Source organism: Anser cygnoides, chromosome 2, assembly GCF_040182565.1.
Source record: "Anser cygnoides isolate HZ-2024a breed goose chromosome 2, Taihu_goose_T2T_genome, whole genome shotgun sequence".
Lineage (NCBI taxonomy): Eukaryota > Metazoa > Chordata > Aves > Anseriformes > Anatidae > Anser > Anser cygnoides.
In genome coordinates, this window is record NC_089874.1 from 1,015,294 (window position 1) to 1,030,891 (window position 15,598).

Consider the following 15,598-nt stretch of genomic DNA (forward strand, 5'->3'; position numbering starts at 1 on the left):
CCTCAGAGAGGTTGTAGTGGAATTAAAAAGATGACAAACAAAGGCATCACACTGGAGAAATTCACATGGAGAATGGCTGAATAACTTTATTTTCAAGCCTGGAGGAGAGAGGACTTGGAGAAGGGATGGGTATGATATTGTCTATGAATGACACAAATTGTATCATGAATGACAGAAACTGTGAACAAGAAAAGTCTGTTCGGTTTTTCCGGTCTAAGAATGTGGGTCGTCAAATGAAAGTAACAGCAGCAGGCGCTACCGGGGGTGCTCAGGATACAACTGAACCACGTCCTGAGCAATCTGGTGTAGTTTGAGCCTGTTTTGAGTCGGGAATTGGGCTAAGTGACCTCCAGACATCCCTTCCAACCTGCATTATTCTGTCATTCTAATATTAAATGATTACTTTGCCTAAAAAGCTGTTGGGCAAGCTCATGGAAGAATTACAGACATCACCTCCGGATCGGGTCGTCCCTAGATTGTGAGTCACAGGCTGGTGAGAGGGATTTATTTTGGAGAACAGTGGATTTTTTTTTTCTTTTCCTTATGGTTAGGAAAACTATATATGGTTACTCTATTCATAAACAGCTCCTGGTTTCAAGAAGACATATGATTAATTGCGTATGGTGTGGGCATCCTCCTCTACAATGCTGTAATAGTCACTCAGATTGGAGCAGGGCTCCGGAGGTCTCTGCTTTAACCCCAAACTCAAGATCATGTCTAAGTAGGTCACGTAGCTCCAGGGCCACATCTGTCCCTTGCAAGGTCTGCAAGTCTCCAATGATGGAGATCACGCAGTGCTTTTGGGCCTCCGCTTGAGCTCCCTCGCGTTGAAAAACCTTTTCCTTACGCTGGGAAGCTGCCGGCTGCGAGCAGCCCGACCCGGCGGGACCTGGAGGCGACGCTGCGCTGCCTGGCCCCGGTGCTGCACCCACGCAGGCAGGTCGCTGAGCTCTCACAAGAGGTATAATTGCGTTTCCAGTGACGAGCCAAGGTTAAAAACCTGAAGCATTGCCCGAGCTGTCCGTATGTGCAGTTGGCACCTGGGCCAGCTGGGAGGAGCGGCGCGGCGGTGCGCGTTGTCCTGCCTTTCCGGGCCACGCCGCGCTCTGCTGCTCCGTCAGGGGCCTGAGGCTGAACGTCACCCGTGCTGTCGTTTCCCTTTGCCCAGCTCTTCTGTTTTCAGATTACAGCGGACTTGGCTACCATTTGGTGCTGCTTTTGAGGGAGAGCCCCCGTTAGCATTCGGAAACCTCTGTCGAAAGACTAAATTTGATTTGTCTTGTTCCTTTTTCATCTGGAAGACACCCATGGTTTCCAAACAGCCGAACATAAAATCAGCCACACCCTGCATCAGAATAGTTCCTTATCCATTTGGAGGGAGGTTCTGTAAATCCTTGTGATGGGCCTACAAGAAAGCTGGGGAGGGACTCTTGGGCAGGGGGTGTAGGGATAGGACACGGGGCGACGGCTTTAAGGCATCAGAGGGTGGGTCTGGGTTAGATCCAAGGCAGAAATCCTTCCCCCTGCGGGCGGTGAGGCCTGGCGCAGGCTGCCCCCAGGAGCTGTGGGTGCCCCATCCCTGGCAGTGCCCAAGGCCAGGCTGGATGGGGCTGGGGGCAGCCTGGGCTGGGGGCAGGGGGCCCTGGGCACGGCAGGGGGTGGCCATGGGGGGCTTTGGGGTCCCTTCCCACCCAGACCCCGCTGTGGTTCTGTGATTCAATTTCTTAACCTGTTTTCTAAGGAGAGGAAGTCTCCTTACAGGAAAGCTAACCATGGGAGAAGCTGCGCATCAGGATCTTGTGACTTGGAGTTCTGGAGAGGCGATAGCTGGGCTGGGGCTGAATGACTACGTGTGAGATACGCTTGGGGGCTCCGTCAGAAGTTGTTCTCCTGAGCTGTATATAAGCAACCGTATAACAGTCTGTTTAAAAATTAAAATTGAGCCTTGGAGGACAGTTTTGGTCTTAAAACGATGGTAAAGTAGCTGTCCTCTGCTCTGTTCTTTGGTGGGGAAAAGAAGATCTGTCTTAAACACATCTGTCCTTCGATTGCTTTGTGTAAACCTCCTCCTTCGTGCTCTTCATGGCTTACCCTGGTAGTGTGAGACAAGTTATCTTTTTGTAATTTTCATGACCTAGAAGAACAGTATTGTCCCCTTTTATAGCAAGGACCTGAAGCCTGTTTTCCCAAGTGTCATCCTTGGCCCAGAGCATCCTCTTTTTACTGCTCCTGAGAGTCGCTGCTCCGTATTTGCTAGGACTCTTGCTCCCACTGACTTCACTTTTACCTGAGCACCACATTGTCTTTTTGCCGGGTCCTTCACCCAGTAACAGCAAATACGTGGTTTCTGGTGACATACTCATTTAAAAACACGTTTTTTAATTTATTGCTGGCCCCGGCGTGCCCAGTGGAGCTTCAGCCTCTGGGATGTGGTGAGCCATCTGCGACTGCAGCGCGGGGACTGCCTTCGGTAAATTGTCAGACTGCTGAATTTGGGGAGATCTTTATATAAGAGAGGGCACGTATCTGTGTGCCAAACCCCTCCTGGAGCAGGTGAGAGCGGAACCTTGTCAAGGAAACATTGCCACTGTCTGTGACGTGCAGGATAGTTGTCGCTAGCCTTTTTCTCAGAGCCTGTTTTGTCCAACATCACCCAGCGGCTCTGTTACCCGCTCCATCCACACGAAGTCCCAAAGCCCCGTGGGGGCAGCGGGCTGCCCGCGGGTCCCTGCACCCCACAGTACCACAGCTGGCCCCGGGGCCTCCAAAGGACGCCCGCTATCGCTGCGAGGGAAACATGAGCACAGCTTATCGGGTTTGCTCGCTCGTAATGGATGTCTGCAAAACCTCAAACGAAAGCCCGGAGTCTGCGGTTGTCGGGTTGGTTATTACGGCGGAGGCGATTTGTGTTTTCGGGCTCGCTTAGATTTGGGTAATTTCTTCCGGGGTCCCCCCCGGACCTGGTGAGACAGCGGTGCCTCGCACAAAGTTTGGTTTCCCCGGTTGGCATCAGGCTGAGTAACGAGCCTGGGGTGCAGGAGCAGCGCGGCACAGCGTGAGGAGCAGGAGGGAGATGAGAACCGGCCGCAGGGCTGCCTCGCGCTCTCGCAGCGGAGCTGCCTGTGTGGCCTGTCCTTTCTTCACAGAATCACGGAATTGTAGGGCTTGGAAGGGACCTCCACAGATCATCGGGTCCAACCCCCCTGCCAAAGCAGGTTCCTTAGAGCAAGTTGCCCAGGTAGGCGTCCAGACGGGCCTTGAATATCTCCAGAGCAGGAGACCCCACAACCTCCCTGGGCAGCCTGTCCCAGCGCTCCCTCACCCTCACTGTGAAGAAGTTCTTTCACATGTTGGTGCGGAACTTCCTGGGCTTCATTTTGAGGCCATTGCCCCTTGTCCTGTCCCCACAGACCACTGAAAAGGGGTTGGCCGAATCTCTCTGTCTCCCACACCTCAGGTATTTATACACATTGATAAGATCCCCTCTCAGTCTTCTCCAGGCTGAACAGCCCCAGGTCTCTCAGCCTTTCCTCACAGGGAAGATGCTCCAGGCCCCATATCATCTTTGTGGCCCTCCGCTGGACTCTTTCCAGGAGATCCCTGTCATTTTTGTACCGGGGAGCCCAGAACTGGACACAGTTCCGGACACTGGACACTTTTCTCCCTCAAGCCCCTTCCTCCTGCCCCCGGCACAGCTCCGCTGGCGGCGCTGACGCAGCCGGGCCGCTGGTCCCCCCACAAGCACCACGGAGCAGGAGCTGCGGGAGGAGCCCGGGCAGCGGTCGCTGTCCCAGCTCTGAGCCAGATGTCCTTGAAATACCTCCCCGAGGTTTGTTGCCATGCTTGGGGGAACAGGCCAACTGGGAAGTCTCTTAAATAATTCTTGCAGACTAATGAACAAATTTGATTAAGATTTGGCAGCTTTTCCGAACGTTTCCTGCAACAAGCACATCTTCCCAGGCGATTCTCTGCCCTGTGTGGGAGCGAGCACCTCGTAATTACACGGGGAGCGAGCGTGCCGGGCAGCACACCGGGTTGTGGCTCCAGTCGAGGCAGCACGGAACAGAGCGACCCCTCTGTAGTCCCCTGGGGCTGTGCACGGGCCCCCAGGCTTCAGAGGCTGCGACAGAAGGGAGCTGCGTAGCGTCCTGCGGCCCTCCGATGCAGCAAGCTTCCCCCCAGCGATCCCGGCTTCCACCAGCGTTACTTACATTTTAATGTTCCCATTAAAAAGAACAATCTTGTTCGCCTTACAGACCCTCCGTCCGCTCGGATCGGTTCCTTTGGGTGTTCGGTGAGGTTGTTCCCTCCAAACGCCCTGTGTTGTAGCCTGTGTTGGACAAGGCAGCGCGAAACACCGTGAATTTCGTCTTCTCATTCGATCAAAAGCAAGGAAGCTGCTGAGTTTAAATCCTGAAGCTATGCTCAGGGTTTCCGAGAAGCCGTGTGAGGCTTCGTGAGCCGACACATCGCTGTGGCCGCGAGGCGCGAGAGCTTTAGTGCTGCTGCCATTAGCCACCACCGTCATCATCTAATAACAGTAACAGGCCGTACTGAGAGGTGATTTCCAATCAATGGCAAGTGACCTCGTGTCTTTGTATTGGAGACAAGCAGGATCCCAAATAAAGCTCCCCAAAATCAAATCTCCAGGCGTGGGGGCTCGGAAGCTCTGAATGGACAGAAAGGAGGCGGCTGCTCAGCAGCAGGATCTGTCCACAACAATCGCTCTTTCTGGTACTGCTGCAGATAAAACTGACAAGTTAAATGAGGGAGAGTATAAAGGTTTATTGAGATTCCGTGGAGAAAAGCAGTAGAGAGGAGCCAATATCGATCAGCTACAAAAAAAAATGACTTTCTAGATAAACATGAATGCCCCTTAAGAATTTTGCATTAAAACTAGCAGCCAGCCTGGACGTTTTGGTGCTTGGTTTTTTTGCAAGGTTTTCTTTGTACGCAAAAGCCATGAAGTGCAGTGCTGCAAAACATTTAAGGTGACTTGGGAGTGACTAGGAAGGGGTTAATGCAATATGAGGGAAAAAAAGCTGCTAAACTTGTCCCGAGTCAGAAAAAATAAATAAACCAAGGAGAGCAAAACCGCTGTGCTGCTGGGCATCGCCCGGGCAGGAGGAAGGCCCGATTTTATTCTGCTTGTTTCAACAAAGGCGTTTGTACCAGAGCTGAACTGTCCTCTGAGGCTCTCCCTTCAAGGCTGACAAGCGAGAAAATGTGAAATATAAACAGCAATTTTCAAAAGACGTGCAAAACAACCTGTTACTGTTGGAATTGCTGCGCCATTGTCTGGTGAGCCCTCGTCATGCGCTGCGGCGCAACAATCTGCTGCGTTGTTAGAAAAAGAAGCACCCGACACAGGCTTTGTTTTGCTGCCCCGATGACAAGGGGAAAAGGATGAGATGTGCGATGGGTTGTTAGCGCTGTGCCCTTCTCAGAGCTGCCAGGAGTCGCCAGGGGACGCGGCTGGCGGCCGTACCCATGGCTGTGCCGCCGCGCTGCCCGCCGGGGAGTTGTGCTGCGGCTCTCCTGGGTGCTGTTGTAGGTCCTCGGCAGCCCTGGGGAGCTGGGGGTGAAACCTGGGGAGCTGCTGCTCTGCGTCCTGCTCTGTTACGTGGTTTACCTTGGAGGGCAGGCAGTAGTTAGCCTTCCGCTGCCAGCTGGACAATCCACCATCAACCTTAACAAGGTTAAAAGTGATGGAGGAGGTGGTTGTGGCTCCCACGCTGCGTTCACTGCTCCCTGCCCGGCACAAAACCCTTCGGTGCGATGACAAAACCCAGCAGTTGCTGAGAAAACCTGGCCGCCCTTGCGACCGAGCCTAGGCTTTGCGCTGCGAATCACCGTGTGCAGCAGCATGGCACCGCGCACCCCACGCTGACCGGTTTCCGTACAGCCCACGTGTGTGAGTGAGGTCCCCGCGCTGCTGCTTCCCTCTGCGACGCCTCAGCTGGAGGGTGAGACGCGGAAGAAAAGCAGCTGGCAAGAAACAGCCGGAGTGGTAGGGCTAGCTTGAAAATAGCACCTGGCTTCAAGGCAACAGTCGTGGTGTAAAAGCTGGCAGAGGCCAGAGCTTCACCATTAGTATTCCAACGATTTATTTTAATAGCTCGAAAGATGGGAAAGTTTGCTATTTTTAATTAAACCAGAGGCTCCCTTCAGCAGCTGTCTTTCTTTCCTTCATCAGCTGAGTAATGGGATGCTAATGGCATCTGGATGAACGTTTGTCAGCCTGCCCCTGTTGCAGGGAAAATTTTTCTTCTTGAGTGTCCTGGTTTGGGGGAAATTCTTCCAGAAATAGCCAACCCGTAACTGTCTTGTTCCGTCACCTCTTGTTACAGCATTGAATATTAAGGGGGAAAAAGTAAAACAAACAAACCAACCAAACGAAAAAGCTCAAACTTAAGTCTCCGTTCATTTTCTTTTTTTGCCAGCAAAACCAGAAGAGCCCAAACCAGCTGAAGCCGTGACAGGGAACGATATCACAGCGCCCCCAAACAAAGAGCTTCCTCCCAGCCCCGAGAAGAAGACAAAGGTAGGTATCGGTTCACGTTGAGCCTGTTTGCTTCTGCGGTTTTAATTTGCCAGCTTTTCTGCTTCTTAAGCCACGGCGACACGAGTTCTCTTTTCTGAGCTGCCATTTGTGAGCCACTTTGCTGAAACAAAGGCATTCAGTTAGGGAGCTGTAAACAACGCAGGCTGCAGCAAATTTGGCTGAAAATGGATTTAATGAGTTCTTGGTAAGCTTTTATTTAAAATAATGATCTGGTTGGTATCTATGGTATAGAAGTGGTAGACATATTCAGTAACATTTGTGCTATGCTGATACTCTCCTAGTTGTTTACAAGACATTTATTTGCATTACAGTTAGCACTGAGAGGTCCTGCTCGGGACCTGCTAACCTCTTATTTTAGGTCTGTTTATGAAATAAGAGAGGCCTGCATAAGAAGCATGCAGCATTCAACAAAACCAGGCCCAAATTCTCCAAGTTAGAGTAGGGGTAGAGGCTGGGGGTGCTCGGTCCCCTCGCAGGCAGTGCTCCTGTGATCCCTGGCGCTGATCGGACGAGGATTTAGAGCCTGCAATCCGTTGTGTGCATGTAATTGGAAAGCAGTGTCCTGGTTACTGCATGCGGGACTGGATGGCCAGGAGCACCCAATTACTAATCCCAGCTTTACCAGCGATTCCTTCTGTTGCTTTGGATGTTGCTGGAATAAATCCTGTTCACTTTGAATTGAATGGCAGAGCTCCCCGGGGCTCCGAAGGCACCAGAGCTGCTTCGTTGTGATCTTTCCGCTGTGCTCAGAAAACAGAAAGCCAAGTTTTTGTTTCATTTTCGGTATCATTTTCATGTTCTTGCAGCTTGATGTTTTGGTTTACAATGCGCTACTTTTTGTTGTGTTTTTGTTTTTGTTACACTGGATTTTGCTTTTTGAAAAAACATAAAGCCTGCAGCATCCACACCATCGGCAAAGCCTGCAGCAACGAAAGCCAGGCCTCTGTCCGCTACCAGCCCCAAGCGGCCAGCCTCTGCCGCACCCGCCCAAAACAAAAAGCCCACGAGCCCTACTGCAGGTCCTACTTCCGCCACTACTCCTAAACGCCCAGCCACCAGTACTACACGTCCCTCCACCTTAACTCCAAAAGAGACTAAACCAAAGGTAAGTTCTTTGCTTTTGTGCGCGAGCTCCAAGACCTTAGTTACATGTTAACCTACCAGCTCTTTTACCCAGAAGTCACAACCTAATTCTGGTGCTAAACATAGGAGGATAAGATAATGAACGTGATTCACTGCAAGACACGCACGGTTATTGGCATCAGCTGCCACTAACCCACTTACAGCCTCGGGTCCCAGGCATTTAATGGTGTCATCGCGAAGGAGAAAATGAAACTTGACTGTATTAGTATGGTTTTCCTTGTGGGACTGTCAAAGTACACAAGATATTTCTTCATGTCTCACCATTACTAAAGGAGGATTTTTTAAATTTTTAGATACATTGCAAACCCAGGATAGCTGTTAAATCCTGACAGGAGCATGGGAAAACTGAGTGGAGAGCTTCAATATTAATATTGAGGGGGAAAAAATCAGTGTGCACACTTCGGTATTTCCCCATGATTGTCTCTTTATGATGTCTGGCCATTATAAAAACTGTGGAGAGGTAACTGATAATACTTGTATGTGCTTAGGAAATTTGGAGATTTGTAACTCTCCAGTAAGAAGACTTGTGGACAATTCTTAGTGTTCCGTCTTAATGCTCAGGGAGGTATCCACATGCACTGTTAAGAATGGGAAATGTCCCTTGAATTTTCCCTGCACCGACTCTGTGACCCTTCTGCATTGTGCACATCTGGAGCTAGGTACTGGACGTGTGGAGCATCCCTCCCCTGCCCCTGCGAGTTTAAACACTGTAGAAATGTAATCAGCTTTTGCCTGGAATCATATTGATGTTAAGATGAATTTTCTGCTCTCACTGAGCTTGACACATGAAATTATTTCACCTCTTATGTCTGCTTGAGATACATTTGGCTAAGGTCTTATCTGCGTCTTTGTTTAGCCCTAGTCAGAAGACCTTTCTGTTCACGATTCTTTACATCCGAGTTACCGCATAGTAGAAGAACTGAAATTTGGAAGGGAATATCAAAAACTATTTCAGAAGCTTTCAGCTTATGCTTAAACACTATTGTTTTTATTACACACTAAAGCTTAAATAACTGCATTGGAGCTTCTTGTAAAAACTAGTTAAATGAAAGTAACAAAGAATTCGAAAGCAAAGATGTAAATCTGTACTTGCTGGAGCAAAGTCCGTATCCCTCTGGGTGGAAATGCTGGCACTTGGGCAGGTAACACTGAACAACGGGGCTTGAGCTGAACTCCTAGCAGGCAGAAGTCGCTGACTGTAGCGTTTTAAGGAAAACCAAATTGGCACAGATTAGTTTTTTTCTGCAAATCAGTGTCGTCAGTTTTATTTGAGTTTTTGCGTGATTCTGAATTCCTGTTTGATGTAATCACTCATGTCATTTGTTTTCATGTATTAACTCAGGATCTCAATACTTAAGAGTATGCTTAGCTTAGAAAGCATTTCTGCTCTGAAGGAAAGGACCCTCTCCCAGCAGTACTGCTAGTGGACCCGTGTTTTCCATCGTGTTTGGAAATCACTGCCTTGTTCACATCTGTAAGTGGACACCAAGCACTAATGCTGGAACGGGTCTGGATGAATTCTAATATTCGGTGTGTCCAGCACTGCTGGATGTAGTCAGCCACTTCTGCCCACCTTAATTATGTTTTTTTAATTTTCTGCTTTAAAATGCCTCAACAGTGCCCAGCTTACGTGTTCAAGAACTTACACAATTGTGTCTTCCATATTAGAAAAAAATTCAATTTATTTCATGCTTTTTGTTGGCAAACATTTTGAAGAGACTGTCAGTGAAATTCTGGCTTTAACGGAGCCCATCCATTTTCAGGTTACAGATGCAAAGAGCCCAGATAAGCGGACCTCACTTTCAAAGCCTCCGTCATCTGTCACTCCTAGAACTACTGCCAGGAGCACCCCTGCTGCTCCTAAGACAACAGCGGCATCTCCAGTCACGGCAGCTGCTGGGGCAAAAAGTACCACTACTTCTCCACCGAAGAGGCCAACATGTAAGTAATCTTCTGTTTGTCTTCAGGAGCTCTCTCTAAACAGCCGCAGGTTTTCTGTTTGAGTAGCACCACTGGTTCTCACAAAGGTGTGTGTCCGTCACGTATCCCAGTACTACAGACAAGTTTTTGCTCTGCCAAGGTGTCATCATGTTGGCATCGCCCTGTGACCCCAATTTTATTAAAATTAGCCTCTTAGTAAACAAGATTGATACCTTCAGGTTCAAAAGAAAAAAAGAAACCTACAACCTTGAAATGCAGCCACTTAGGAGAAGCTGTAGCTGCTGTGAACCAGCTCTTCTGAGAGGTGTAAACTGGCCTACCTGTTAGTCAGAAGTGACCAGAGGCTTAACTATAGCTGTCTATATATTAAAATAAGTATTAACTGTCTTAATACAACATGGGACAGGAACTTGTGCCAAAGCGTGGAGATGGTTTTTTCTTGCCAGAGCTTCCTCTTCCAAAACCAAATCTGAATGAGCTTCTTCCAGGTCAGCTTGAATCAGCTCTGTGTGATTCAGAATTAATAGAATTGCTGAACCTTTGATTTAAGAGAAAGGATGTTACTACCTCTTTATTTTCTTACAGTAGCAGTTAAAATAATCACTCAAAACAAATTAAAACTTGCGGAAAGCAAATCTTCAGGATGGTGCTTTAAGTTCTCAAACTGGTGCATCTAAAAAAAAAACAAAGTTGAAGTGGAGAAAAGTGCATAGCTTCCCCTTATAGCACACAGGTATGTCGAGATAAAGGGCTGGAAGGTGATGAAGGCAGAACTTTAAGTGAGGACGGTTATCCATTGCTACAGGTTGCCTTGGAATGTGGCAAATCTTGTTTTGGTGTATTTCCAGCTGGCTGTTTTGTAACAGGTGCCAGCTCACCTGTAGTGTGTTCTTCTTACTGGAATTATAAGATGAGGTCCTATAATTTTAGGCCTCGAGATAGCTAAATAACTGAACTTTCTATTTCTTTATTGTCATTTTCAAAGTCTAGACATGGAATGTTGAAAGGATTTAAAAAGAAAAAAGTCAGGCAAGAAGATACTGGCTTCTCTTTCAGATACTCGGTTATTTATGGGATCAAGCTATGCTTTTAGCTTTGTCAGCGAGTCTGGTCGAAATTGTTCAGAAGATGTTTGTAGCTCATGGACAGCTTGGAGCAGAATGGGAGGATTCAGGTGTTGGACTGGCTGAAGTCTGACTTCCCGCTCCGTTGTGAAATGGGTGGGTTTGGAGTGGGCTTGGGTGCTGCGCTTGCTTAGTTTAATTCTCTCTTAGCCACACAAAGATGAACTGCTGTGAGGAAAGAGCTTCGCCTTCTTCCTCTGTATGGACTCTGTTTTTTTCCTCTTCATTAGTGCTGGAAGAATTTGGAGCTGAAATCACATCAGCTTCATCCAAAAGCCGTATCCCATCCCGGGCACTGCTGCCAAAGAGGGAATTTCCCACGAGTTTAACAGAGTCAGCAAGAAGCATGAGCAGAATATTAGCTTCATGAAAACATTATTTCCACTCACCTTAACAGTTTGAGAGATTCAATTTCAGATGAAAATATAGTTAAATGTTCTCAAGGCTTTTCAAATGACTGGATCTCATTAGTCATTTATCCAAATTTGCCAATAAATGGGTAAAAATTAATGCATGCTAGCTGCTTTGCTCTGAGTCCCAAATTTGGTCATTTATCCAAATTTGCCAATAAACAGGTAAAAACTGATGCAAGTTAGTTGCTTTGCTCTGAGTCCCAAAGCATGAATTCATAACCCATCTTTGCCAAAAGAATAATAGTGTTAGAACTGTGTTCAAACGTATTAGACTAGATGGACATCCCACACTTCTTGCTCAAGGGGAAAATATAATTAATCCTGCGCAGAGGAAGCATTGCACTTTCCAAGAGCCACGTATCTTAACTAATCCTGCGGACATTCCTGTAAAATTCATTTTGTGTGGTCTTTTATGCAAACCACAGCACAGAATGCTTAACACATTTTAATGAGTTCAGCTGAGTTAATTTCTCCTTCCCAAACTGAGAGACAAACAAAGAAGGGTTTTCTGATGACATTTGAAAGGAGATGGAGCCAGTGGTGCAGAGACGCAGAAAAGTTGTTCCAAGTGGCGAGATGTGCGGCGGGAGAGGTTCTGCACCCGAGCGTGGAGGGACATTGCCAGAGAACAGCGAGAGGCCTGGGTGGGCGATGGAGAGCTGAGGGCAGCTGGAGAAACTCCACCAGGAGTTAGAGAAGCTTTGTCTGGATCTGGGAATGCTTGGGGGAGTCATGAACGGTAAAAAAAATAAAATAAAAAAAAGGGAGGCTTCTTTTGGGAGAGGAGAAAGCAAGGGCGTTATAGGGGGTGAGTGGTGTTGCGAAGCCACGAAGCGAGCCGAACAGCATCAATTCAGATCGGGCAGAGCAGACGCAGCTTCAGCGAGGTGCAGAGCTGCAGGTGATGGAGAACTGGATCTCTTCTGGTCACAGCTTCGTTTCGCACAACCTAGCATGAGGCCAGGTTAAAAGTTTCTGGCTGAAAAAGGCGTTTCAGAAGGAAATCTGCTCCTGCTTTTCAGGTGTCTAAAGAGAGGCGCTTTCTTGCGGTTCGCTCAAATGTTCGGTCATTCTCAGCACACAAACACGTGTGAATTGTGGCTTGTTTGGAAGTTGTGTGGTTTCACTTTTTCAGGCATTAAATGTCAGTCACTTCCTCTCCTAAACAAGAGGCATGGGTTGTGTGGCGCAGGGTTTATTTGCTTATCTATATTTAGGCTTCTCCCCTGCCTGTGAAAATGACAGCTACGTTTGTGTAAGACCACCTCGGCTGTTGTTATAGCCCGTTTCTGCAGTAGCTTTATCAGATTTTTGACGTTACCTGCTAATAACATACACAGAGTTCCGGCATTTGGCTCCCCGCTGACACGAGGGGAAATAATCACCTCTCTGTGTGTATCCAGATAGCATCGTAGTCCATCTGCCTTTGTTCAGAACTACGCATATTGTCTCCATGTAGTCAGTTCTTCCCGCTAAAGTTGAGGTCTCAAGGAGGGAGATGAGGTTGGTTTGACAGGGCCTTTTGGAAGTGATTGGTATTAATTACGTATCTATCTATCCTTAAGGCCTTATTAAATTATTCCAATGTGTTTCATCTCGTTAGCTAGTGTCTTATCGGTGGTGTTTAACTGAATGCTTTTAGCAAAGTCTGGGTGGAGTGATCCGGGCTAACTTGACCTGTGGTTGTCTGCCTGTTTTGCTTGTTCCTTTCTATACCGGCATTTCATAAAATACCCTGCTAGCTACTTGAGTTTATTGAAAAATCTAAGGCTGTTAATGGAAATTAAATATTAGAAGATAGGGGTCCTTCGTAGTTTCTAACTACTTCGATTTTTCTGTTCGGTATTTATTTTTAACGTTGCTTTCATTTGGCTATTGAAATGAAGCAGACTTTAGCCAAAGCTGTCTGTCATCAATAGCAAAAACTACAATTTCATTATCAAAGAGCTCTTTGAAATAAGGTTCTGTTTTATTTTCCAGTCTGTGATTTTTCCTTGAGCAGTTCTGTGTATGGTTTTATTCTGCTTTGGGAAATGTGGATGCGTTCCTGGTTTAGACTGTCCTCTGTCTGCGCGGAATGTAATCAGGTCACGACCACTGGTGTTTGCCCAAAGGCACATTTTCAGTTTAGTGACTGATTTTTATTTTTATATAATTAGAGTAGGGACCACAGTGTGCAATAACTTCTGTGCAAGAAAATTGGCGTTGGTTAGAACGGATCTGGCAATGATACCAAGATCAAAGATGGACAAATGCGATTCTGCTTTTGCTATTTAGTAAAGAAAGGATTTTTAAGGAATGAAATTGGGTCAGAGTTAAAATAATGTTTGAGTGAGTGCTGTCAGGCTCTGAAAATTATTTTAAGAAAATTATTAAGAAAATTATTTTAAGAAAAAAAATGTAAACTCAAAAAAAGTAAACTCACACAACACACTCAAGTGCGTTGCATCATTGAGTGATGATCCTTTTGATCCTTTCGATGAATCGATCCTTGTGCTGGAAAACACGAGAGGCTGTTGCTGCTGCGATGAGGAGGACCTCAGCCCAATGTTCACAGAGAGCAGGTCGTTCCTGAGATGCTTTCTTTCAAACAGCATGTTCGAGACAGGGGTAGTGGGTAAAAAGGACCGTCAGGATGCAATGACCTCCAGGGGAAGCTGTGCCAGGATCCCAGGCTTCTCATCTGCGCAGACTGGCTTTCACTCTGAAATACTAACCGGTGTGCTTTGCGTTGGGCAGCTATCAAGACTGAAACAAAACCTGCAGATGCCAAGAAGACCGCTGCAAAGTCACCATCAGGTAATTTTGCTCAGTTTCCATCTAATCCAAATCCTCTTTTGTTTGCGGCTGTGTTTACTGAGCAGGCCACTGTACATCTTTAGGACGCTGAGGAGGTTTGTGTAAATGGCCTCTGACCCATCTTCCCCCCGCCCTCCCTCTAACTATCACTGTGATCATTGTAGCAGACTTGGCCCGCCCTAAGAGCGCTTCTGGAAACGCAGTAAAAAGTAGTGCCACCACTCCCACCACCACCTCAAGCGCACCTAGTTTACCTGGAGCAGCCACCAGCCGTCCCAAACCCAAGCCTGCTGCAACCAAACCCACTACAACCTCAACTGCAACTGCGGATGCTAAAAAAACAACTGCTAAGGCTCCAGCTAAACCCAGCACTGTTTCCAAGCCTCCTCGCCCAACCAGCAGTGTTTCTGCTCCAGATCTGAAAAACGTACGTTCCAAAATCGGATCAACAGATAATATTAAACATCAGCCTGGTGGAGGAAAGGTAAGTTTCCTCAAACCTGATACCGATATGCTCCTTGAAACTGTAGCTCCTAAGCATTGTGGGTGCTCTTTGCTAATTTTGGTGGCTGTATCCTCACTGCTCTTCTCATATTTGTACTCTGCAGAGCTCCTCCTTGAATTCTTGGTTTATGCAGAGGGCATTAACAAAGCATTGATAGTAGGGTACAGAAGGAATCCACCTTAAAAGCCTGCCTGGTGTTTGCTGGCACACGTACAGGAATTCAAAACTTTGTGGTTCTGTTTTTCTGTCGTACATCCCAACATAGGAACTAGTTGGTATTGAAAGCTCAAACCGTGTTTATATTCCAAAACTCTGCCTTTGAGTAGAGGAATTGAGTCTGGTGAATGGTACAGAAGGTGGGATAATGCAGTGCGATGCAGGAAATCTGGATTCAGGTGTGAGTTCCACAGCACCTTTCCCAGGTCTAGCAACAGGGACTCTGTTCAACTTGTCAGAGCTGAAATGAAACATACACTGCTCCTCAGATGAGTTCTGGTGGCCACAAGAAAAGAAGAGGTTACTGAGGAAGGGGCTGTAGGGAGTAGTGTGTACACAGATAAAACTTGAGGCTCTCAATCAGTAATGATCTTATATTAATTCTCACTGTAACTGTCTACCATGCACATGATAAAGGTTTGGGGCTATGCCTGTAAGCCCCTTCTGAGGGTTTAAATCATTTTGTGGATATGCATGATCATAAAACCTTCAGTGGGTATTGTACAACAGGTACACCATCTTTGCCTGACAAAATGCATTAGCAGCTTGCGCACAGTCAGAGGGCTTTAATTTCCACAAAGGGGAACTAATTTGCCCGCTCGCCTTTGCTGCAGGTCTGCTGTAATGAGTAACCCGGCATATAACTTTAATCTGATGCCCAGAGAGTTCATCTCATGCTGGGAGCTCTAATCTCCTCTTAGGCACATGAAAGTCAAGGGCGTTCTTGGGCTGTGGTGTTGTATGTCACAGAGATACACGCGTGGAATTATTCCTCGGGGTTAAGGATATCTTAGTTGTACTACATCATAGGATGGTCCTCAGCGCTTGGAGGTCTACAAGACAAAGCTTTCACTCTGTGAACAGGACAGCGACACTTTCAAATTGGTTTCAA

At 47.3% G+C, this 15,598-nt stretch overlaps 1 protein-coding gene across 15 annotated transcripts in view; it reads left to right on the forward strand.

Moving 5' to 3' along the window:
- MAP4 (microtubule associated protein 4) overlaps positions 1–15,598 on the forward strand; it is a 153,032-nt gene that overhangs the window by 123,411 nt on the left and 14,023 nt on the right. For 12 of the 15 annotated variants that reach the window (XM_066991020.1, XM_066991012.1, XM_066991021.1 and 9 more), the window contains 5 exons: positions 6,444–6,544; positions 7,458–7,670; positions 9,472–9,649; positions 13,926–13,985; positions 14,150–14,469. In XM_066991020.1, coding sequence (XP_066847121.1) covers positions 6,444–6,544; positions 7,458–7,670; positions 9,472–9,649; positions 13,926–13,985; positions 14,150–14,469 — 872 coding nt within the window. The remainder of the gene's footprint in view (positions 1–6,443; positions 6,545–7,457; positions 7,671–9,471; positions 9,650–13,925; positions 13,986–14,149; positions 14,470–15,598) is intronic. The other 3 variants (XM_066991024.1, XM_066991028.1, XM_066991018.1) reach the window with 2 other exon arrangements.